Source organism: Balaenoptera borealis (genome assembly GCF_965194805.1).
Source record: "Balaenoptera borealis genome assembly, chromosome: 4".
Taxonomy (NCBI): domain Eukaryota; kingdom Metazoa; phylum Chordata; class Mammalia; order Artiodactyla; family Balaenopteridae; genus Balaenoptera; species Balaenoptera borealis.
Window position 1 is genome coordinate 51,976,081 of NC_138861.1, and position 25,777 is coordinate 52,001,857.

Consider the following 25,777-nt stretch of genomic DNA (forward strand, 5'->3'; position numbering starts at 1 on the left):
CACAGTGCCGCATTCCTGATCTCCGGCCTGCACTCCTTTCAGGGTGTGTTGGAGGTCAGCGACTGCAGCGGCCGGTGACTTCGTTCTTGTAGAACCAAACAGCGCGCAACAATTTTTAGTTGGCGTGGTCATTATCACGGGTTCCCTCATTTGTTTCCCTGTCTTGTGTGGAGACCAGGCACCTGTTTAAAACAGTTCTTACAACCATGTTACGTTCCCTAACGCCAAGAGAAGAATCTGTACGTTTTACCGGTTCAGTGAATCCCTTCCCCCAGGGGCCTCTGCAGAAATTCTGTTCTTCAAAGATCAACAAGTCACTTGGTCTAAATTGCCTCACTTGCCCGTGAAGCAGAGTGCCTCAAAACAGCCTTCCAAGAGCAACCTCCAGGCTACTTACACCAAGTTTTTCCTTTCAGACCACAGCCACGTAAGACCCTGCATCGAAAATGCAAGCTCCATCTCCGGTGGTCATTGTAACTCAGCCTGGAAGTGGTCCGGTTCCTCAAACCTCTAACTGGCAGACGGGCATGTGTGACTGCTTCAGCGATTGTGGCGTCTGTAAGTGCTGGGGAAAGTGCCCCCGTAACTGATGCGGAGGTGAATTACCAAAGACCAAATCCTTCCCTCATTCCTCCCTTATTGTGTAGTAAACGTTCCCCACTGATGCCAAAGTACCCTGTGTGTCAGGCAATTCTTTGTTAACAGAAAAAGCCTGTACGGGATTGTAAATTAATTCTTCTCCACCCTTCGAAGAATAGTTTTACTCCTAAAATAAGTTCTGGAGTTAAGATAATAGGAAAAAAGCTAACACTCTACACTCTAACAATGAACAGACTTGGCCTAATGACTATAAATAGACCATACATCATATTAAAAGACACATTTCAAGTTTTACTTGATTAAAAAAAAAAAAAAAGACTGCTCTTGTTACACATAAATTAAACTCATTATTTTATAGTTACACTGTGCCCAGTAAACAAGGGATAATTTTCATCCACGGTTTCAGCATGAGCTCAGAGAAGAATTATTTTATTTGTACATTTAACTTTGTTATACACCTAAGAATAAAGAATTCTACAGGCAATTAACTTCTCATTGGGTAAAATATCTCTGACTCTCCTTGTTTTTTGTTTTGTTTCTTTTATGAGAGCTCTCTAAGTAAACTTGGGAGAGAGAAAGTTTGTGAGAAGATGGGGGTGTCAGAGGGATCAAATGCTTAGTTCTCAGCACCAAGCAGGAAACAAACAAACCTGCCTATATAACAAATTTTGCTCTGAGGTTTTTGGTTTTTTTTTTTTTCCCCCCCCGGCCTCTTTGAAGTCTACACAGTGTTCTGAGACAGGAAAGGAAACCTTGTTAACCTTTAACTTATCAGTGGAATTGAAATTTGAAATCGAGTTAATAATTACATTGAAAAGCATAAAGGGGGGCTTCCCTGGTGATGCAGTGGTTAGGGACCTGCCTGCCAATGCAAGGGACACGGGTTCAAACCCTGGTCCGGGAAGATCCCACATGCTGCAGAGCAACTAAGCTCGTCACCACAACTACTGAGGCTGTACTCTAGAGCCCGCAAGCCACAACTGCTGAAGCCTGTGTGCCTAGAGCCTGTGCTCCGCAACAAAAGAAGCCACCGCAATGAGAAGCCCACGCACCGCAACGAAGAGTAGCCCCCGCCTTCTACAAGTAGAGAAAGCCCAAGCGCAGCAACAAAGACCAAACGCAACCAAAAATAAAGATAAATAAATAAAAAAATTTTTAAAGTAGACTGCAAAATAATATTTAAAGTAATATTAAATATTAAAAATAATATATTTTTTAAAAAGCACAGAGGGAAAGAATTACCTAGGAAATGGAATAGTTGGGTTTATTGATTTGCTCTCATTGTCCTACTGGATGACCTGGGGTGATGACTTACACTTCTCAGGACATTAGTTCAACATCTGCATATCATAGTGATAATGAAACCACAATAATAAAACCTTCTAAAGATGAACATTCTAATCCTCTAACCCCTAGTATTGTTACTCGAATAAGTGAATTACAAGTCCTAATATGAGCTTAATATCTTCATATAGAATTTCTTAATTGTAGATCTGACCAAATCATTCTCCCTTCTTAAAATATTTCAGAGCTTCCTCATGACTTCCATGACCCATTCTGAGCACTCGTACTTCCTCGTTATCCAGTCTCCAACCCGCCTTGGGTCCAGCTTCATCCCCATCCCATCCCTGGCTCCAGCCATGTTGAATGAAAACCAACCATTGTCGAGACATACCATGTTATCTAAAGAGGCTCTTTTCCCTTTCCTCTACCTATAAAATTCCTAATCATCCTTCAATATTCAGATCAAGCGACATTTCCTTCCCAGAGCACTGGAGGCCCCATTTGGGTGAGTGACTCCTTGGCATCTTGAGTAGGTTTCTGTTGGAGAACTTTTCATATTATCTAACTTCCCTTCTAAACTTCAGACAGAGGCATTGTCAGTACTGAGGATAATCTCTGGAACATGGCTAGGTTTCAGTGAATCATTCAATACATGGATGAAGGCAGTACTACAAAAAGAATACAGACTTTCCAAGGTGTGGTTATTCCGGAAATGATTGGGTGGGGAGAAGGGAGAAGCTGATGCGATGCTGAGCAAAAGCAGTGAAGATGGACTTGGCAGCAGGATGTGTGACAAAGGCCCCAGGATTTGGACCGCCATTCATGAAAGCACACTAACTTTCAACTGTGGTGGCGGCAGAGTGGAGTAATTTGTACCTCTGATTTCATGTGTCCAGGTCTCTGTGGCATATTTTGCTTCACGTGTCTTGCATGTCAAGTTGCATCTGATATGAATGAATGCTGTCTGTGTGGAACAAGTGTTGCAATGAGGACCCTCTACAGGACTCGATACGGCATCCCGGTGAGTCTCTTACAATACTGTATCATTCAAGCATGCGCCCACATTCAAAATAATTGTTATAAACATGGAGACAATTTGATGGTACCCATCATCTGAATTTGATTGGTAGGAGTTTCCTAGCATCTGCAACCTTGTATTCCATTACTGTAGCAATAGATCCTCTGGTTATGGGACCTCCTTCTACGTTTCTGTGAAAACCTTAGAAAATAAACAACTCTCATATTTGCATTGTATGTCATACAGTGGAAGAGGATTGTTCAGAGCCTACTATGCCCCAGGTACATTACGTATGTTACATCATTTAATCCTTACACCATCCCCGTAAAGTAAGTAGGCCCACCAGGCAGAATTCCTTCTTACTCAGGGGAAGTCGTTCTTTCTCTATTAAGGCCTTCAACTAATTAGATGAGGCCCACCCACATTATGGAGGGTTACTCTAAGTCTACTGATTTAAATGTTAATCTCATCTGAAATATTATCTTCACAGAAACATCTAGAATAGTGTTTGATCCGATATCTGGGTACTGTGACCTGGCCAAGTTGACACATAAAATTAACCATCACAGGGAATATCAATAAATAGGCAGAATATTTTAGGAACTTATTTTATTCCATTGAAATTATTTTATTTTTTCATTTGAAAATATTTCTTACTTTTTAAATTATACAAAATAATACATATATAGGTGATTTTATGACAAATTCAAACACAGAGGTATATAAAATAAAAGGTGAAAATCTCTACTCAGTGATAAATTCTATTAGTAATTTGGTGGTCTCCTTCCTCAGGTTTTTTTTTTCCTATGCCTATAATGCATATACATATAGATTAGATGTACCTATAGCTATAGATCTAGACATATGGGGTCTGGGATTTGCAGGGCTCTTTTATCACTTTTTTTTTTTTAAAATGAGTTCATACTATATTGTAACCTGTTTTTTCCACTTAATATATGGTAGACCCCCTTTATGTCTGTAATACAGATTCTTTTTAATGTCTGCATAGTATTCCATCATAGAGATAATATACTTAATCACTTCCTTATTGATGAAAGGTTAAGTGATATTGCAGTTTAAATAGTTGTACGTATATGATCTTGTACATGCACTGGTATTTTTGTAGGATGGTGTACTAGATTAGATTGACAGATCACAGGATATGCACATTTAAAATTTGAAAAATACTGTCAAGTATCCCTTCAAAAAGATTATATCAATTTATAATTTATTAATATTATAAGTGAGCCAATATAATATTTTTTTCATGTTGCCTGTCAGAGAGGCAAAAATGATATTTCCTTGTTGTTTTAGTTAAATTTTTATTAGATAGATCAAGCAACTTTTTGAAAATTTATTGTCCTTTTGCATTTCTTCTATAAATTATCTGTACATATACTTTTTTCATTGTTTTATTGAGTTGTTTGTCTTTTCTAATTGATTTGTAGGAGCTCTTTATTTATTACGCTATGACTATTTAACATGAAAGTTATCAACTTTTTTAAAGGCTTAGTACATAATCAATTTTTTTAAATGCTCATTAGGAGTTTGAAAAATTAATAACAGTCTGAAACTAAAACTTTAGTTGGTTTTGACAAAATTTGGAAGATTGGAAGGAAGAGGAAGAAACAAAGATATTCTAAAGGCTTTGTCTGGCATTGATAGATAAATACACATTTTTTTATAAAAAGAACATTACAGAGGTATAACTGACTTACAATAAACTGCATATATTTAAAATGTACAATTTGATAAGTTTAGACATATGTATATACCTGTGAAACCTCACAGTCAAAATAGTGAACATATTCATCACCCCCCAAATTTACTCGCATCCCTTTGTAATCTTTCCTTCTTTCCCCTCCCCTCTTCCCCAAGTAACCACCAATATGCCTTCTGTCACTATAGATTAGTTTTCATTTTCTACCATTTTATATAATAGAACTGTACCGTGTGTAGCTTCTTTCATTCAGTTTAGTTATTTTGGGAGTCTTCAAATTGTTGTGTTGTGTAAACTTACAATGTGTTAAGAGGGTAGATCTCATGTTAAGTATATATTTTTAACCCAAACAATAAAATTAGAAAAAAAAAAGAAAATATTTGAATGGCAAATAAGCACATAAGAAGATGTTCAACATCATCAGTCATTAGAGAAATGCAAATTAAAACCACAATGAGATACCACTACACAACTATTGGGTTAGCTAAAATTAATCAGCCTAAACCACACCAAGTGTGAGCGGATATGGAGGAACTGAAACTCTCATGCACTGCTGATTGGAATGTAAAATACAGTTTCTTAAAAAGTTAAATATACACCTACTTTTTGGCCCAGCCATTCTGCTCCTAGATATTTACCCTGCAAAAATATATATCCATACCAAGACTTGTACACAAATGTTCAGAGCAGTTTTGCTTGTAATAGCCAAAAGCTAAAAACCACCCAAATGTCCCCCAGCAGGTGAATGGATAAACAAATTGTGACCTATCCATATAATAGAATACTACTCAGCAATAAAAAGGAATGAACTATTGATACCCACAACAACGTAGATGAATCTCAAGATAAATATAATGTTAATAGCCAGGACATGGAAGCAACCTAAGTGTCCATCATCAACCGATGAATGGATAAAGAAGATGTGGCACATATATACAATAGAATATTACTCAGCCATAAAAGGAAGCAAAATTGAGTTATTTGTAGTGAGATGGATGGACCTAGAGTCTGTCATACAGAGTGAAGTAAGTCAGAAAGAGAAAAACAAATACCGTATGCTAACATATATATATGGAATCTTAAAAAAAAGAAAAGAAATGGTTCTGAAGAACCTAGGGGTAGGACAGGAATAAAGACACAGATGTAGAGAATGGACTTGACACAGGAAGGAGGAAGGGTAAGCTGGGACAAAGTGATAGAGTGGCATGGACATATATACACTACCAAATGTAAAATAGATAGCTAGTGGGAAGCAGCCACAGAGCACAGGGAGATCAGCTCGGTGCTTTGTGACCACCTAGAGGGGTGGGATAGGGAGGGTGGGAGAGAGACGGAGGGAGGAGATATGGGGATATATGTATATGTATAGCTGATTCACTTTGTTATAAAGCAGAAACTAACACAACTTTGTAAAGCAATTATACTCCAATAAAGATGTTAAAAAAAATTTTTTTAATATATAATGTTAAGTTGTGGGTAAAAATTTAAGGGTCATTGCTAATAGAAATTAGTTGTGGAATATCTAAAACTACTAAAGGGAACAAAAGGAACCAGGAAAGGTCTATTCAGCCAAAAAAAGAAAAGAAGGAAAAAATACCATTCGATGAATACCAAAAGTAAAATAATTTGGCTATCTCATGGGTGGGAGTGATTTAGATTTCTCAGCTGTGCTAAAATGTCTTTACCTTTTATTATTTCTTTTAGTGTGTTTGTGGTGAGTCTTTGAGAGTCTGACCTCTTACGCAATAGGTGAATAGCTGTCCCACTTATCTCACCCCTCTTCTCTTCTGGGGCCCCAAAGCCCACATTAGGGTCATCTGTTAAACTGCTCTGCAGGCAGTGTTCCAGGCAAGGCCACAGCTGGCAGCTCTGGGCTGGCCCAGCTGCTCAAGCTGGCATCAGTTAACCACTCATCTTTCATTCCCCAGCCGGTTCTTCCTCCTTTCTGAACTGAGGGGTTTTGGTTTGGGGTTTATCTAATACCGTGCCTATGACTATGTTAGGTTTCATGTTCCTTAGCTCTGTTTTACTTTCTCCATCAATGTAATCCCATCTGCTTCATTTTTTTTTCCAAAAATTGCTCATGATTTCTGGCTCACTAAATCCCCCCAGCCCTGTTTTCTAGTACAGCTTTCATTTTAGTTAACAAAGCTCTGCAAGCACATAGTTTTTAAAATTATCGAATTTATAAGGTTTGTTAAGGAAAATAGTAATCCCCAAACTTCTCTCCCCTACCTCCTCTTTCCCAAGGCTGATCTTTGGGTGTTTACCTCCGTATCTGCAAATGGTAGACTTGTATTGCTACTTTTTGACTTTTCAGTTCGGGGCATTTCTCTGGACTTCCTACTGTGGAAGATGAGAATTTAGTTCTGTTTTCTCCCCCTTCCCCACCATGGACATGCACCCTACCCCACTCCTTCCAGTATAGTTATATATAATTTTGGTTAAATCCATATTTAGTATGTATATTATGATAGCTCTGCTTGCTCTTCAGAGTTGAGTTGAATCGTGTAGTGACCTATGATTGCCTTTTCTACTAAACTTTGTTTTTCCTACTATTAATAATGCTTGGCTTTTTCCTTAGGAGTTTTTCATTTACTTAAGAGTAGTGCAGTCCCAAACTCTTTCCCAGTTTTCTAAATCTCTTCCCCAAACATTCAATACATCAGACATTCTATCATTTTCATCTCCTTGATGAAATCACTCCCTGACCCGCTACCCTTTGAACTAGATTCTTTTCACTCCTGGTGCTCTGCTTTTGCCCTGAGATCTCCTTGCCATGACTGGAGATTCCATTAACCGCTCCCCCATGTTAGTCTCTGGTTTCTTATACCTTTCTTGGTTTGCTCCTTCATTTTGGTGGCGGCATCCTCTAGTAGCTTCCTGAGAAAGGGAGCGGGTAGAGGAGAAAAGAGATTTTACTTCCTGAAACTCCTTATTTTACCCTCATATTGATAGTTTGGTTAGATATCTTCTATTTTCAATATCACAATGTATACGAAAACATTTGATGTCATAAAAAGAGACAGGAGCTATATAGAGAAATCAGCTAACATTTTCGTGAATGTATCCATCCAAACTCCAAATTCAAAGGATCAATGCCTTCTGCTTCTCTTCAAAATGTCTTGAAAATTCGCAAGTCTTAATTCCCAAATAGGTGGATTTTACATTTCTGTTTCTTTTATATTTTCAAACAGGGATCCATTTGTGATGACTATATGGTGACACTTTGCTGTCCTCTGTGTTCTCTTTGCCAAATCAAGAGAGACATCAACAGAAGGAGAGCCATGCGTACTTTCTAAAAAAACAATGGTAAGTCTTAAAATCTATGAATGTTGAGAAATATAATCAAGGGCTTTGTAAACTAAGCATTATTTTGAATAATAATTCAATAATAACAATTATTTAAGTCCTCAAATGTTATCTTAATATAAAGATTGACTTTGATATCTTCAGATGAAGAAAGCTTGTTTGGGCTGCCATAACAAAATAACATAGCTTAAACAGGTTAAACAACAGGAATTTATTTCTCATAGTTCTGAATGCTGGGAAGTCCAAGACCAGGTATGAGCCAGTTCAGTTCCTTGGTGAGGATGCGCTTCCTAGCTTGCAGTTGGCCACCTTTTTGCTGTGTCCTCAAATATTGGAGAGAGACAGAGAGTTTTGGCCTTTCTTCTTATGAGGACAGTATTCCCATCGTGGGGCCCTCACCTTCATGATCTCATCTAAACCTAATTACTTCCCAAAGGCTTCACCTCCTAATACCATCACACTGGGGGTTAGGGTTTCAACATATGAGTTTTGTGGCCGGGGGGACACAAACATTCAGTTCACAAAAATAACTCTATATTTTGAAACTATATTTTAGCAAATAAAGGGATGGTGACTTCTCTAGACTTCTCAGAATTCTGATGGTCTATTAATGAAGCACCACTTGCAAAATACAAGAGTGTGGTGAGATACAAAAGAAGTGGAAAGCACTTTCCCTGCTAATACAAACAAATTGATGAAAGAAACTGGTAAATAATTATAAAGTAGTAGAGCAAATGAAAATTACGTTATGTAATATTTGGATTAATTGTGGCATAATGCATCTCTCAATAATGAGGTGAGGTTAAACAGGAAAGAGAAGGTGAACTTTGAAAGAGGTGGAATGGAATACAGAATATTTGGAAATGTTCTGTAGAATGTCATCATCTGAAATTCAATCAAGTCATTTCCAACTCATTTTTCCAAGATTCTCAGAATTAGCTATTGAGGATATAGTAAAGTAGAAATCAACATGATTTTGTCAGTCTTCTATAGAATGTGTCTTGAGTATGGGAAGAAAACATTAATTTTCCCATTCTTTGCAAAAATCCCACTTCCTTTCTCAAGTGAATGAGAACTCTGTATAAGTTAACAAACATAACTCTTGGAAGATATGTTTTCAAATATTCATGCATTTAGCAAATAATGTCTCAAGTACCTAGTACCATGCAAGACACTGTTAGAGACTATGGGGAATGAAGGGAAATAAGCTGGTCCTCTTCCCCTTAGAGACTTTATACTCAAAAAGAAGGCATTAGAAAAGCCCTCAAATAAAATGCAAACTTTGACTAATGCCTTTAGATGAAGTGCTATTTTATTCTCAGAGGAAGGAAAGATGATATCCTGTGAGAAGTGTAAATGAAAGTTTCTTGAAAGAAGTGGTTTTAATTCTAAAGAGGAAGTGAGCATCAGGGTCACAAGAGGAAATAGATGGCACTCAAACTGTGATAATACAAGGATTTAATGAAGACCACTTACACAGGTGTGGGTGGGAGGTACAGGGAAATGACAGGGGATTGTGCAACAACAGCTGAACCGTTACCATCCCTAGGCCTCGGGAGGAGGGGAGGGAGCAGTTACCTGCATCCCAAAGGAGAAAGCTGTGTGAAGGCTGCCCTGAGAGGACCTGAGCAGCCTGGGGCAACCCCTCAGGAAGGAAACAAGGGAAGAACTACCCTGACCTCATTTTCTGATGTCCTTCTGGGCTTCCCATTGGTTGAACCCACCAGGAAGACAGAGAGAAGGACAGTATTGCTGGGGTCCACAGGTCAGCCTCCCAGAACACAGGGCAGGGCAGACAATGGTAGAAATGGATTGGATGGGGCAAACGGAAGATTTCTGACGCAAGATGAATAGAAATGGGTGTTGCTTCTCATCAGCAACATTAGTGAAACTATAGAGGCAAAAAAAGGAAAAAACATCTTTATGAGCTTAGGTTCAACTTGGCAGGAACATATGGTATAAGTAAGAAAATAATGAGAAAGGAAAGATTTTAAAAACTGATTTGGGGCCTTGGCATGCAATGTAGTGAATACTGGGCTAATGATTTGGCCTTTTATTTGGTAAGCACTAGGGAGTTATTGCAGGCTATAAAGGAGTAACATATGTAGACTTATACTTTAGAAAAATTAACCTGGTAATGGCATGTGGCACAGACTGGAGAGGATGAGGTCAGAAGCAAAGATTTGGCCTTACACTATTTCAACACTGTTTATCTAAATAAATGCATGAGACAGTTTGGATAAAATATCTACCCACACATATATAATAATAAATCCTGGCATTTGAGCTTTTTTTTAACCTCAAGGAAATTCTCTCACGATATTTTGAGCTGGTTTGACATAAAATATCCTGGTGGTCCCGACTCCTGCTCATCAACTTGGACCCTACATTATTCATTGACAATAAAACTTTAGATATACAAATATCTGAAATGGGAGAATAAAGAGATAAAGATAAAAGAATAATGTGATTTACGTTAAAAACAGATTGAGACAAAGGGATAAAGAACAAACTGAAAAAGTTCCCAGTAGCCAAAACTGGAACAATTTGAGCAACAAAATAAGGTAGTATTGGATTATAACCCAAAGCATAAAATAAATATCTGAGTATCAGTCCATACTGATATGTATGTAATGGCAATATTATTCATTACTGTGACCAACCTATATGTAAGAATAAGTTTTCTTCAAAAATACACTAATGCAGGGACTTCCCTGGTGGTTCAGTGATTAGGACTCTGCGCTTCCAATGCAGGGGGCGCAGGTTCGATCACTGGTTGGGGAACTAAGATACCACACGCCGTGCAGTGCTAAACAAACAAACAGATCAGTGCGGGAGACCTTCAAGATGGAGGGGGTGTAAGATGTGGAGATCACCTTTCTCCCCACAAATACATCAAAAATACATCTACATGTGGAACAGCTCCTGCAGAACACATACTGAACAGTGGCAGAAGACCTCAGACTCCCCAAAAGGCAAGAAACTCCCCACGTACCTGGGTAGGGCAAAAGAAAAAAGAAAAAACAGAGACAAAAGAATAGGGACGGGACCTGCACTTCTGGGAGGGAGCTGTGAAGGAGGAAAAGTTTCTACACACTAGGAAGCCCCTTCACTGGTGGAGACGGGGTGGGTGCGGTAGTTGGGGGGAAGCTTCAGAGCCACGGAGGAGAGCGCAGCAGCAGGGGTGCAGAGGGCAAAGCGGAGAGATTCAATTCCCGCACAGAGGATCAGTGCCGACCAGCACTCGTCAGCCCGAGAGGCTTGTCTGCTCACCCGCCGGGGCAGGCGGGGGCTGGGAGCTGAGGCTCAGGCTTCAGTCGGATCGCAGGGAGAGGACTGGGGTTGGCGGCATGAACACAGCCTGAAGGGGGCTAGTGCGCCACAGCTAGCCAGGAGGGAGTCCGGGAAAATGTCTGGACCTGCCAGAGAGGCAAGAGACCTTTGTTTTGGGGGTGTGCGAGGAGTGGGGATTCCTTCCCAGTGTGCCCACAGAAGGCAGAGCACTGCCTAAGCAAGCTCCAGAGATGGGCATGAGCCACGGCTATCAGCTCGGACCACAGAACAGGCCTGAACTGCTAACACTGCTGCTGCTGCCACCAGGAATCCTGTGTGCCAGCACAGGTCACTATCCACACCCTCCCTGGGAGCTTGTGCAGCCCGCCACTGCCAGGGTCCTGTGATCCAGGGACAACTTCCCCGGGAGAATACACAGCATGCCTCAGGCTGTTGCAGCATCACGCTGGCCTCTGCCGCCTCAGGCTCACCCCACATCCCAATTATGACTACCGTGCCCCTCCCTCCCCCTGGCCTTAGAGAGCAAGAGAGCCCTAATCAGCCGCTGCTTTAACCCCCAGCTCTCTGGGCAGGGAACAGACTCCTGAGGGTGGCCTACTCACAGAGTCGGGGCCAAAACCAAAGCTGAACCCCAGAAGCTGTGTGAAAGAATAAGAGAAAGGGAAATTTCTCTGTGCAGCCTCAGGAGAAGCAGATTAAATCCCCACAATCAACCTGATAAACGCTGCATCTGAAGAATACCTAAATGGACAACGAATGTTCCCAAATTTGAGGCGGTGGACTTTGGGAACAACTGTACACTTGGGGTTTGCTTTCTGCATCTAATTTTTTTCTGGTTTTATGTTTATCTTAGTTTAGTATTTAGTGCTTATTATCATTGGTGGATTTGTTTGTTGGGGTTTGGTTGCTCTCTTCCTTTTTTTTTTTAATATATATATATATTTTTTTTTTACCCTTTTCTCTTTTTTGTGAGTGTGTATGTGTATGCCTCTTTGTGTGATTTTGTCTGTATAGGTTTGCTTTTACCATTTGTCCTAGGGCTCTGTCTGTTCGTTTTTTATTTTTGTTTTTTTCTCTCTTCCTTTTCTTCTAAGCTGTATGGCTGTCAGGATCTTGGTGCTCTGGCCGGTCTCAGGCCTGAGCCTCCAAGGTGGGAGGGCCAGGTCCAGGACATTGGACCACCAGAAACCTCCCAGCCCCACATAATATCAATCGGTGAGAGCTCTCCCAGAGATCTTCATCTCAACACTAAGACACAGCTCCACCCAATGGCCAGCAAGCTCCAGTGCTGAACACACCATGCCAAACAACTAGCAAGATGGGAACACAACCCTACCCATCAACAGAGAGGCTGGCTAAAGTCATACTAATTTCACAGACACTCCAAAACACACCACCAGACGTGGCCCTGCCTGCCAAAAGGACAAGATACAGCCCCACCTTATTTTTGATAAAGGAGGCAAGAATATACAATGGAGAAAAGACAGCTTCTTCAATAAGTGGTGCTGGGAAAACTGGATAGCTACATGTAAAAGAATGAAATTAGAACACTCCCTAACACCGTATACAAAAATAAACTCAAAATGGATTAAAGACCTAAATGTAAGGCCAGACACTATTAAAATCTTACAGAAAAACATAGGCAGAACACTCTATGACATAAATCACAGCAAGATCCTTTTTGACCCACCTCCTAGAGAAATGGAAATAAAAACAAAAATAAACAAATGGGACCTAATGAAACTTAAAAGCTTTTGCACAGCAAAGGAAACCATAAACAAGACGAAAAGACAGCACTCAGAATGGGAGAAAATATTTGCAAACGAAGCAACCGACAAAGGATTAACCTCCAAAATATACAAGCCGCTCATGCAGTTCAATATCAAAAAAACAACCCAATCCAAAAATGGGCAGAAGACTTAAATAGACATTTCTCCAAAGAAGATATACAGATTGCCAACAAACACATGAAAGGATGCTCAATATCACTAATCATTAGAGAAATGCAAATCAAAACCACAGTGAGGTATCACCTTACACTGGTCAGAATGGCCATCATCAAAAAATCTACAAACAATAAATGCAGGAGAGGGTGTGGAGAAATGGGAACCCTCTTGTACTGCTGGTGGGAATGTAAATTGATACAGCCAATATGGAGAACAGTATGGAGGTTCCTCAGAAAACTAAAAATAGAACTACCATAAGACCCAGCAATCCCACTACTGGACATATACCCTGAGAAAACCATAATTCAAAAAGAGGCATGGGGCTTCCCTGGTGGCGCAGTGGTTAAGAATCTGCCTGCCAATGCAGGAGACAGAGGTTTGAGCCTTGGTCCAGGAAGATCCCACATGCCTCAGAACAACAAAGCCCATGCGCCACAACTACTGAGCCTGCTCTCTAGAGCCCATGAGCCACAACTACTGAAGCCTGTGCGCCTAGAGCCCATGCTCCACAACAAGAGGAGCCACCACAGTGAGAAGCCTGCGCACCGCAATGAAGAGTAGCCCCTGCTCGCCGCACCTAGTGAGAGCCCATGCACAGCAGCGAAGACCCAACACAGCCTATTAATTAATTAATTAATTAATTAATTAATTAATTTAAAAAAAAGAGTCATGTACCACAGTGTTCACTGCAGCACTATTTATAATAGCCAGGACACGAAAGCAACCTAAACGTCCATCAACAGACGAATGGATAAAGAAGATGTGGCACAAGTATACAATGGAATATTACTTGGCCATAAAAAGAAACGAACTTGAGTTATTTGTAGTGAGGTGGATGGACCTCGAGTCTGTCATACAGAGTGAAGTAAGTAAGAAAGAGAAAAACAAATACAATATGCTAACACATATATATGGAATCTAAAAAATAAAAAGGTTCTGATGAACCTAGGTACAGGACAGGAATAAAGATGCAGAGGTAGAGAATGGACTTGAGGACATGGGGAGGGGCAAGGGTAAGCTGGGATGAAATGAGAGAGTAGCACTGACATATATACACTACCAAATGTAAAATAGATAGCTAGTGGGAAGCAGCTGCATAGCACAGGGAGATCAGCTCAGTGATTTGTGACCACCTAGAGGGGTGGGATAGGGAGGGTGGGAGGGAGATGCAAGAGGGAGGGGAGGAGGAGGAACCAAGATGGCGGAGTAGAAGGACGTGCTCTCACTCTCTCTTGTGAGAACACCAGAATCACAACTAGCTGCTGGACAATCATCGACAGGAAGACACTGGAACTCACCAAAAAAGATACCCCACATCCAAAGACAAAGGAGAAGCCACAATGAGACGGTAGGAGGGGCGCAATCAGAGTAAAATCAAATCCCATAACTGGTGGGTGGGTGACTCACAGACTGGCGAACACTCATACAACAGAAGTCCACTCACTGGAGTGAAGGTTCTGAGCCCCACGTCAGGCTTCCCAACCTGGGGGTCCGGCAACGGGAGGAGGAATTCATAGAGAATCAGACTTTGAAGCCTAGTGGGAATTGATTGCAGGATTTCGACAGAACTGGGGGAAACAGAGACCCCACTCTTGGAGGGCGCACACAAAATAGTGTGTGCATTGGAACCCAGGGGAAGGAGCAGTGACACCGGGGGAGACTGAACCAGACCTACCTGCTAGTGTTGGAAGGTCTCCTGCAGAGGGGGGGGGGACTCTGTTTCACCGTGGGGACAAGGACACTGGCAGCAGAAGTTCTGGGAAGTACTCCTTGGTGTGAGCCCTCCCAGAGTCTGTTATTAGCCCCACCAAAGAGCCCAGGTAGCCTCCAGTGTTGGGTTGCCTCAGGCAAAAAAACCAACAGGGAGGGAACCCAGCCCCACCCATCAACCGTCAAGTGGATTAAAGTTTTACTGAGCTTTGACCACCACAGCAACAGTCAGCTCTACCCACCACCAGAGTCTCCCATCAAGCCTCTTAGATAGCCTCAACCACCAGAGGGCAGACAGCAGAAGCAAGAAAATCTATAATCCTGCAGCTTGTGGAACAAAAACCACATTCACAGAAAGATAGACAAGATGAAAAGGCATAGGGTTATATACCAGATGAAGGAACAAGATAAAACCCCAGAAAAACAACTAAATGAAGTGGAGATAGGCAACCTTCCAGAAAAAGAATTCAGAATAATGATAGTGAAGATGATCCATGACCTCAGAATAAGAATGGAGGCAAAGATCGAGAAGATGCAAGAAATGATTAACAAAGACCTAGAAGAATTAAAGAACAAACAAACAGAGATGACCAATACAATAACTGAAATGAAAACTACACTAGAAGGAATCAATAGCAGAATAACTGAGGCAGAAGAACGGATAAGTGACCTGGAAGACAGAATGGTGGAATTCACTGCTGCGGAACAGACTAAAGAAAAGAGAATGAAAAGAAATGAAGACAGCCTAAGAGACCTCTAGGACAACATTAAATGCAACAACATTCACATTATAGGGGTCCCAGAAGGAGAAGAGAGAGAGGAAGGACCAGAGAAAATATTTGAAGAGATTATAGTCGAAAATTTCCGTAACATGGGAAAGGAAATAGCCACCCAAGCCCAGGAAGCACAGCGAGTCCCATACAGGATAAACCCAAGGAGAAACACACCAAGACACATAGTAATCAAATTGGCAAAAATTAAAGACAAAGAAAAATTATTGAAAGCAGCAAGGGAAAAACGATAAATAACATACAAGAGAACTCCCATAAGGTTAACAGCTGATTTCTCAGCAGAAACTCTACAAGCCAGAAGGGAGTGGCATGATATACTTAAAGTGATGAAAGGGAAGAACCTACAACCAAGATTACTCTACCCAGCAAGGATCTCATTTAGATTTGATGGAGAAATCAAAACCTTTACAGACAAGCAAAAGCTAAGAGAATTCAGCACCACCAAACCAGCTCTACAACAAATGCTAAAGGAACTTCTCTAAGTGGGAAACACAAGAGAAGAAAAGGATCTACAAAAACAAACCCAAAACAATTAAGAAAATCGTCATAGGAACACACATATCGATAATTACCTTAAACGTGAATGGATTAAATGCTCCAACCAAAAGACACAGGCTTGCTGAATGGATACAAAAACAAGACCCATATATATACTGTCTACAAGAGACCCACTTTAGACCTAGGGACACATACAGACTGAAAGTGAGGGGATGGAAAAAGATATTCCATGCAAATGGAAATCAAAAGAAAGCTGGAGTAGCTATACTCATATCACATAAAATAGGCTTTAAAATAAAGAATGTTACAAGAGACAAGGAAGGACACTACATAATGATCAAGGGATCAATCCAAGAAGAAGATATAACAGTTATAAATCTATATGCACCCAACATAGGAGCACCTTAATACATAAGGCAACTGCTAACAGCTATAAAAGGGGAAATCGACAGTAACACAATAATAGTGGGGGACTTTAACACCTCACTTACACCAATGGACAGATCATCCAAAATGAAAATAAATAAGGAAACAGAAGCTTTAAATGACACAATAGACCAGATAGATTTAATTGATATTTATAGGACATTCCATCCAGAAACAGCAGATTACACTTTCTTCTCAAGTGCACACAGAACATTCTCCAGGATAGATCACATCTTGGGTCACAAATCAAGCCTCAGTAAATTTAAGAAAATTGAAATCATATCAAGCATCTTTTCTGACCACAACGCTATGAGATTAGAAATCAATTACAGGGGGAAAAACACAAACACATGGAGGCTAAACAATACATTACTAAATAACCAAGAGAACACTGAAGAAATCAAAGAGGAAATAAAAAAAAACCTAGAGACAAATGACAATGAAAACACGACGATCCAAAACCTATGGGATGCAGCAAAAGCAGTTCTAAAAGGGAAGTTTATAGCTATACAAGCCTACCTCAAGAAACAAGAAAAATCTCAAGTAAACAATCTAACCTTACACCTAAAGGAACTAGAGAAAGAAGAACAAATAAAACCGAAAGTTAGCAGAAGGAAAGAAATCATAAAGATCAGAGCAGAAATAAATGAAATAGAAACAAGGAAAACAATAACAAAGATCAATAAAACTAAAAGCTGGTTCTTTGAGAAGATAAACAAAATTGATAAACCATTAGCCAGACTCATCAAGAAAAAGAGGGAGAGGACTCAAATGAATAAAATTAGAAATGAAAAAGGAGAAGTTACAACAGACACTGCAGAAATACAAAGCATCCTAAGAGACTACTACAAGCAACTCTATGCCAATAAAATGGACAACCTGGAAGAAATGGACAAATTCTTAGAAAGGTATAACCTTCCAAGACTGAACCAGGAAGAAACAGAAAATATGAACAGACCAATCACAAGTAATGAAATTGAAACTGTGATTTAAAATCTTCCAACAAACAAAAGTCCAGGACCAGATGGCTTCACAGGTGAATTCTATCAAACATTTAGAGAAGAGCTAACACCCATCCTTCTCAAACTCTTCCAAAAAATTGCAGAGGAAGGAACACTCCCAAACTCATTCTATGAGGCCACCATCACCCTGATACCAAAACCAGACAAAGATACTACAAAAAAAGAAAATTACAGACCAATATCACTGATGAATATAGATGCAAAAATCCTCAACAAAATACTAGCAAACAGAATCCAACAACACATTAAAAGGATCATACACCACTATCAAGTGGGATTTATCCCAGGGATGCAAGGATTCTTCAATATACGCAAATCAATCAATGTGATACACCATATTAACAAATTGAAGAATAAAAACCATATGATCATCTCAATAGATGTAGAAAAAGCTTTTGACAAAATTCAACACCCATTTATGATAAAAGCTCCCCAGAAAGTGGGCATACAGGGAACCTACCTCAACATAATAAAGGCCATATACGACAAACCCACAGCAAACATCATTCTCAATGGTGAAAAACTGGAAACATTTCCTCTAAGATCAGGAATGAGACAAGGATGTCCACTCTCACCATGATTATTCAACATAGTTTTGGAAGTCCTAGCCACGGCAATCAGAGAAGAAAAAGAAATAAAAGGAATGCAAATTAGAAAAGAAGAAGTAAAACTGTCACTGTTTGCAGATGACATGATATTATACATAGAGAATCCTAAAGATGCCACCAGAAAACTACTAGAGCTAATCAATGAATTTGGTAAAGTTGCAGTATGCAAAATTAATGTAGAAAAATCTCTTGCATTCCTATACACTAATGATGAAAAATCTGAAAGAGAAATTATGGAAACACTCCCATTTACCGTTGCAACAAAAAGAATAAAATACCTAGGAATAAACCTACCTAGGGAGACAAAAGATCTGTATGCAGAAAACTATAAGACACTGATGAAAGAAATTAAAGATGATACCAACAGATGGAGAGATATACCATGTTCTTGGATTGGAAGAATCAACATTGTGAAAATGACTATACTACCCAAAGCAATCTACAGATTCAATGCAATCCCTATCAAATTACCAATGGCATTTTTTTACGGAACTAGAACAAATCATCTTAAAATTTGTATGGAGTCACAAAAGACCCCGAATAGCCAAAGCAGTCTTGAGGGGAAAAAACGGAGCTGGAGGAATCAGACTCCCTGACTTCAGACTATACTACAAAGCTACAGTAATCAAGACAATATGGTACTGGCACAAAAACAGAAACATAGATCAATGGAACAAGATAGAAAGCCCAGAGATAAACCCACGCACCTATGGTCAACTAATCTATGACAAAGGAGGCAAAGATATACAATGGAGAAAAGACAGTCTCTTCAATAAGTGGTGCTGGGAAAACTGGGCAGCTACATGTAAAAGAATGAAATTAGAACACTCCCTAACACCATACACAAAAATAAACTCAAAATGGATTGGAGACCTAAATGTAAGACCGGACACTATAAAACTCTTAGAGGAAAACATAGGAAGAACACTCTATGACATAAATCACAGCAAGATCTTTTTTGATCCACCTCCTAGAGTAATGGAAATAAAAACAAAAAAAAACAAATGGGACCTAATGAAACTTCAAAGCTTTTGCACAGCAAAGGAAACCATAAACAAGACGAAAAGACAACCCTCAGAATGGGAGAAAATATTTGCAAACGAATCAACGGACAAAGGATTAATCTCCAAAATATATAAACAGATCATTCAGCTCAATATTAAAGAAACAAACAACCCAATCCAAAAATGGGCAGAAGACCTAAACAGACATTTCTCCAAAGAAGACATACAGATGGCCAAGAAGCACATGAAAAGCTGCTCAACATCACTAATTATTAGAGAAATGCAAATCAAAACTACAATGAGGTATCACCTCACACCAGTTAGAATGGGCATCATCAGAAAATCTACAAACAACAAATGCTGGAGAGGATGTGGAGAAAAGGGAACCCTCTTGCACTGTTGGTGGGAATGTAAATGGATACAGCCACTATGGAGAACAATATGGAGGTTCCTTAAAAAACTAAAAATAGATTTACCATATGATCCAGCAATCCCACTACTGGGCGTATACCGAGAGAAAACCATAATTCAGAAAGACACATGCACCCCAATATTCATTGCAGCACTCTTTACATTAGCCGGGTCATGAAAGCAACCTAAATGCCCATGGACAGACGAATGGATAAAGAAGTTGTGGTACATATATACAATGGAATATTACTCAGCCATAAAAAGGAACGAAATTGAGTCATTTGTTGAGACGTGGATGGATCTAGAGACTGTCATACAGAGTGAAGTAAGTCAGAAAGAGAAAAACAAATATCGTGTATTAACACATGTATGTGGAACCTAGAAAAATGGTACAGATGAGCCGGTCTGCAGGGCAGAAGTTGAGACACAGATGTAGAGAACAGACATATGGACACCAAGGGGGGAAAACTGCGGTGGGGTGGGGATGGTGGTGTGCTGAATTGGGCGATTGGGATTGACATGTATACACTGATGTGTATAAAATTGATGACTAATAAGAACCTGCAGTATAAAAAAACAAACAAACAAAACAACTAATACAAAACTTTCATTGGGTTATTTGTATGGAAATATGTTCATATAAATTTTTCAGACATTAAAACACGAGGGAGGGGATATGGGGATATATGTACACATATAACTGATTTACTTTGTTATACAGCAGAAACTAACACAACATTGTAAAGCAATTATACTCCAATAAAAATGTTAAAAACAAACAAGGAAGGGAGAATAGACAAATCTCCCAGAAATACAGAATTTTAAATAATTTATGTAGGTACGCCTCCCCCAAGGAGATAAGAGTATAATTAACCACCCCTTAAGTGTGGGTTTGCATAGCAACTTTCTTTCAAAATATATAGTATGAAAAGGAGGGATAAAACTAAGTTCACAGTGGAAAAACCTGACAAAACTACCTCAGCCAGTTAATATCAAAGTTAACATCATCAGTGGTGTCCTGTTGATAGCATGTACCCCTAAAATGATGTGATGAGATTGGCACCTTACCTCTAGGGTTTTCCTCTCATAACCCCACAACTCCAGTCTAACCATGAGAAAAACATTAGACAAACAAAAATTGAGGCCCATTGTACAAAATACAAAAATTGAGGCAGATTCTCCTCAAAACTGTCAAGACCATCAAAAACAAGGAATGTTTGAGAAACTATTGCAGTTTAGAGGAGCCTAAGGAAACATGATGACTAAAGGTAATACACCATCTAGATGGGATCTTGGAACAGCAAAGGAACATTAGGTAAAAACTGAGGAATCTAAATAAAGGATAGGCTTTGATTAATAATCTGTCAACACTGGTTCGTGGTCGCAAACCTACCACAGTAAGATGTTAACCAATAAGGGAACTGGTGCAGGGTATATGGGAACTCTCTGTACTATCTTTGCAACTTTTCTGTAAATCTAAAATGATTCTAAAATTAAACCTTTATTAAAAATAAAAAAGTAGATTGAGAAAATTTAACCCTATTTTTTGTCTGTCCCTTATAGGTGAAGAGCTCTTTTTTTTCTTTCCTTTCTTCTGTGGTCTCTCTCCTGACCTCGTGAAGAGCTCTTACTGAAGCAACAAAAATCAGCTCCACACCTCTTCAGCTTGAGTGCTTCTCCACTTTTTGCAACTGAAATATGATTGTTATGTTTAATCACAATCAATGGGGTAAAAAAAATTGAACTTTGATTTATTTTAAAGGAATGTTGTCCCTTAGTTTTGCTAAATGGTCCAGCTTAGTTTCTCCTTGCTATTAAATTTTCTGGCTTATAAATTTTGTATTACATTTAAAATATAAACCAAATAAAAGATTTTACTAACATGATTCTTTATGCTTCTTTGCTCTCAATAAAATGTCCTTACGTCATTAGTCAACTTCAAGGGTCAATCTCATAATTTGGTTCTCGTAGTTTGGTTTCCTAACAGGAGATTTCGGTCCACAGCTACTCAGCTCTCTTTCCTCTAAGAAGTTTAAGAGATAGAGAAAATGGCTACAGACAACTATTCTAAGACGTTTATGGTACATTTAGCCAACACTTTTGCTCCTTTTCACAGTATCTATAAGCATTATCAATGCTGACAAAGCAACAATGCACTATGCTCTGCTTCCCAACTGCATACCTGATGGTTTCATTGTTGTGTTATTGATTTTCTTTCTCTTTTGGATATGAAGTATCAGAGCAAGTAATAAAAATTCAATTATCAATTCAATATGATTCAATTTTGGTTAAATATTGATGGATAAATGTGTGAAGAAACTATTTTTTTCACATTTCTCATCCTGTTTGGTCCTCTGCAACATTGTACCCTGCTGAAAATCTCACTTCCTAATTTCCTTTCGTTCTCCTCCTACACTTCTGAGTCCATTTCATTTGTTGGAGTGGGGGGTTGGGGGAGGCAAAACTATCTACTATAAGTAGATATTTCACTATAAGTATACTGTGAAATGTCAGTGAGATAAAATGTAAAAGCACCTGGAACTTAAGAGGCATTCAACAAACTTGAGTGTTTTGCCCTTCTTTACTGGCCTTATAGATGTAGGTGCTTTGCAAGGTTCTTTCCTGGGTCCACTCCTTTTACAACTCATGTTCTTCTTAGAGTCCTCTGCTCCCGTATCTTCAGACGTCTCCTATACACCAAGGAGGACTGTATTCCTAGTTTCTCCCTTACTATTGATCTTCAGAATGTCTCTTCAGCTGCCTACTAAACAAGTCCATCTGGATGTGCCCTACCCCTTCTCTACACAACAGGTCAAAAGATATTACCACTCAGTTGTTTAAGGTGAGGGAGAAATCTAGATATCAGTGAAACCTGAACTGTCTCAGCATACCATTCTCCCTTCTCCTCACATCTAATCCAACACCAACTTCTGTCATTTAAACTCCACTTAATACCCCCAGTGGATGATCTATTTTGGTTGTTGCTGTATCTGTGGTGCCTAGAACAATGCCTGACACCTAGTAGACACACACTGAAATCATTTATTGAATGAATTAATCTGTCCTCTCTTCTTTGTCTGCACTGCCATGGATGTAGTCCAAGCCCTAATTATGTCTTTGGAGACTCACATTTGTAGCTCCTGAACAAGTTTCTCTGCCTGTAGTAACCCCAGCTCCCATTGTCTTCTCTCCAATCCATCCTATACACAGCTTGCCATGAGTAAACTGTAAACATCCTAAAAAAATTTCCCTGGTGCTCCACAAAATAACCTCAATCTAACTCGTTAGCCTATTCTCCCACTATTTTTTCGCTCTACAAATTCCCTATTTTCCCTACGTTCAACACACATACTTTTTTCAAATTTCAAATTCCAGCTTTTCATTGTTATATATATAGGAAAGAAACTGACTTTTGTATATTAACCTTGTATCCAGCAACTTTGCTATAACTGCTTATTGTTTGCTGGAAATTTTTTTTTTTTTTGATTCCTTGGGATTTTCTACATAATCATGTCAACTTTGAATATAGTTTTATTTCTTCCTTCCCAGTCTGTATTTAAAGTTTAATTTCCTTTTCTGGAGTTATTGCATTACCTAGGACTTCCAGTACAAAGTTTAATAGGAGTGGTGAGGGAATTCCCAGTGTTTAGGACTCTGCACTTTCACTGCCAAGGGTGTGGGTCAGGGAATTAAGATCCAGAAAGCCATGAGGCATGGCCAAAAAAAAAAGTGTGGTGAGAGCAAACAACTTCACCTTGTTCCTGATCTTAGGGGGAAAGAATCTAGCAATCTAGTTTCTCACCATTATGATGTTAGCTATAGGTTTTTTGTACATGTTCCTTATTAAATTGAGGAAGTTCCCCCTGTATTCCTAGTTTGCTGAAAGTTTTTATCATGAGTAGGTGTTGGATTTTGTAAAATGCTTTTTCTGTACCTATTGATGTGATCAAATGATTTTTCTTCTTTAGCTTGTAGATGTGATGGATTACATTAACTGATTTTTGAATGTTGAGCCAATTTACACACCTGGAATAAATCCCACTTGGTCATGGTGTATAATTCTTTTCCTGTACTGCTGGATTTGATTCGCTAATATTTTGTTAAGAAATTTTGCATCTATGTTCATGATAGATATGGGACTGCAGTTTTCCTTTCTTGTAATGTCTTTATCTGCTTTTGGTGGAAGGGTGATGCTTGCCTCATAGAATGGATTAAGATGTGTTCTCTGCTTCTATTTTCCGAAAGAGATTATAGAGAGTTGGTGTGATTTCTTCCTTATATGTTTGATAGAATTTACCAGTAAACCCATCTGGGCCTGGTGCTTTCTGTCATGGAAGGTTATTAATTATTGATTAAAATTTTTTAATAGATATGGGCCTATTTAGATTATTTCTTCTTGTGAGACTTTTGGTAGATTATGTCTCTCAAAGAAATTGGTCCATTTCATCTAGGTTATCAAATCTGTCAGCACAGAGTTGTTCATAATATTCTTTAATTATCCTTCTATTCTTCATAGGATCTGTAGTGATGGCCCCCTTCATTCCTGATATTAGTAATTGTCTTCTCTTTTTATCTTAGTCTGGCTAGAGTTATCAATTCTATTGATCTTGTCAAGGAACCAGACTTTGGTTTCATTGATTTTCCTTATCAGCTTCTTGTTTTCAAGTTTCACTGATTTACACTCTATTATAATATTTATTATTTCTTCCCTTCTGCTTACTTTGGATTTAATTTGCTTTTTTTCCAGTTTCCTAATGTGGAAGCTTAAATTATTGATCTTAGATCTTTATTCTTTCCTAAGATATGCACTGCTTTCACTGCAACCCACAAATTTTGATAAGTTGTATTTTCATTTTCATTTAGTTCAAAATATTTTTAAATTTCTCTTGAGATTTCTTCTTTAATCCATATGTTATTTAGAAGTATGTTGTTTATTTTTTATTTATTTATTTATTGGCTGCATCAGGTCTTAGTTGCAGCATGTGGGATCTTCGTTGCGGTATGGAGGATCTTTCGTTGCGGCACGAGGGCTCTTCACTGTGGCTCACAGGCATCTCTCAAGTTGCAGCGCACAGGCTCCAGGGCTTGTGGGCTCTGTAGTTTGTGGCATGCGGACTCTCTAGTTGAGGCACGTGGGCTTAGCTGCCCCACAGCATGTGGGATCTTAGTTCCCCAACCAGGGATCAAACCCACGTCCCCTGCATTGGAAGGCAGATTCTTTACCACTGGACCACCAGGGAAGTCCCGAAGTATGTTGTTTAATCTCCAAGTTTTGAGGGAATTTCCAGGTATCTTTCTGTTATTGATTTTCAGTTTCATTTCACTGTGGTCTGAAAGCATACATTTTAGGATATCTATTATTTTTAACTTGTTAAGGTGTGTTTTATGGCCCAGGCTGTGGTCTACCTTGGTGAATGTTCTATGTGAGCTTTAGTGTACTCTGCTGTTGTTGGATGAAGTGGATTAGAAATAACAATTAGATCCAGTCGATTGATGGTGCTGTTGAGTTCAACTATGTCCTTACTACTTTTCTGCCTGCTGAATCTGTCCATTGTTGATAGACAGGTATTGAAGTCTCCAAATATAGTAGTGGACTCGTCTACTTCTCCTTGCAGTTCTATCAGTTTTTGCCACATGTATTTTGACACTCTATTGTTGATGCTCTGATTTTAACTGAGCAGTTTATGATTCCGTTTTCTCCATCCTCTTAGCTATCAACTATATTTTTAAAAATTTTACAGTTCCGAAACTTCAATCTGTCTGCTTATGTTACCCATCTGTCCTTGCATGTTGTCTACTTTTTCCATGAGAGCCCTTGGCAAATTAAACATAGCTGTTTTAAATTTCTGTTCTGTTCTGAGAATTTCAACATCCCCGCCATATCTGAGTCTGGTTCTCATGCTTGATTTGTCTCTTCAAATTGTGCTTTTTCTTGCCTTTTATCATCCTTCGTAATTTTTTAGATTGGAGGCCAGACATGACGTATCAGGACATAGGAACTGAGGCAATTAGGCTTTTATTGTAAGGTTTTATGTTAATCTAGATAGGAGCTAGGCAGTACTTAACGTTTTCTGTAGCTCTAAGTGGCAGAGGCTTGTTTCCTCTATTTTCCTTGTTGTTTTGTCTTCTTCCC

At 39.1% G+C, this 25,777-nt stretch overlaps 1 protein-coding gene across 1 annotated transcript in view; it reads left to right on the forward strand.

Annotated features, from left to right (window-relative positions):
• Nucleotides 1-21,530, forward strand: part of LOC309628299 (placenta-specific gene 8 protein) — a 35,175-nt gene extending 13,645 nt beyond the window's left edge. Inside the window, exons 2-5 of the mRNA XM_082391221.1 lie at nt 417-558; nt 2,781-2,905; nt 7,820-7,934; nt 21,208-21,530. Coding sequence (XP_082247347.1) covers nt 447-558; nt 2,781-2,905; nt 7,820-7,924 — 342 coding nt within the window. The 5' untranslated portion in view covers nt 417-446 and the 3' untranslated portion in view covers nt 7,925-7,934; nt 21,208-21,530. The remainder of the gene's footprint in view (nt 1-416; nt 559-2,780; nt 2,906-7,819; nt 7,935-21,207) is intronic.
• Nucleotides 21,531-25,777: the final 4,247 nt, after the last annotated feature.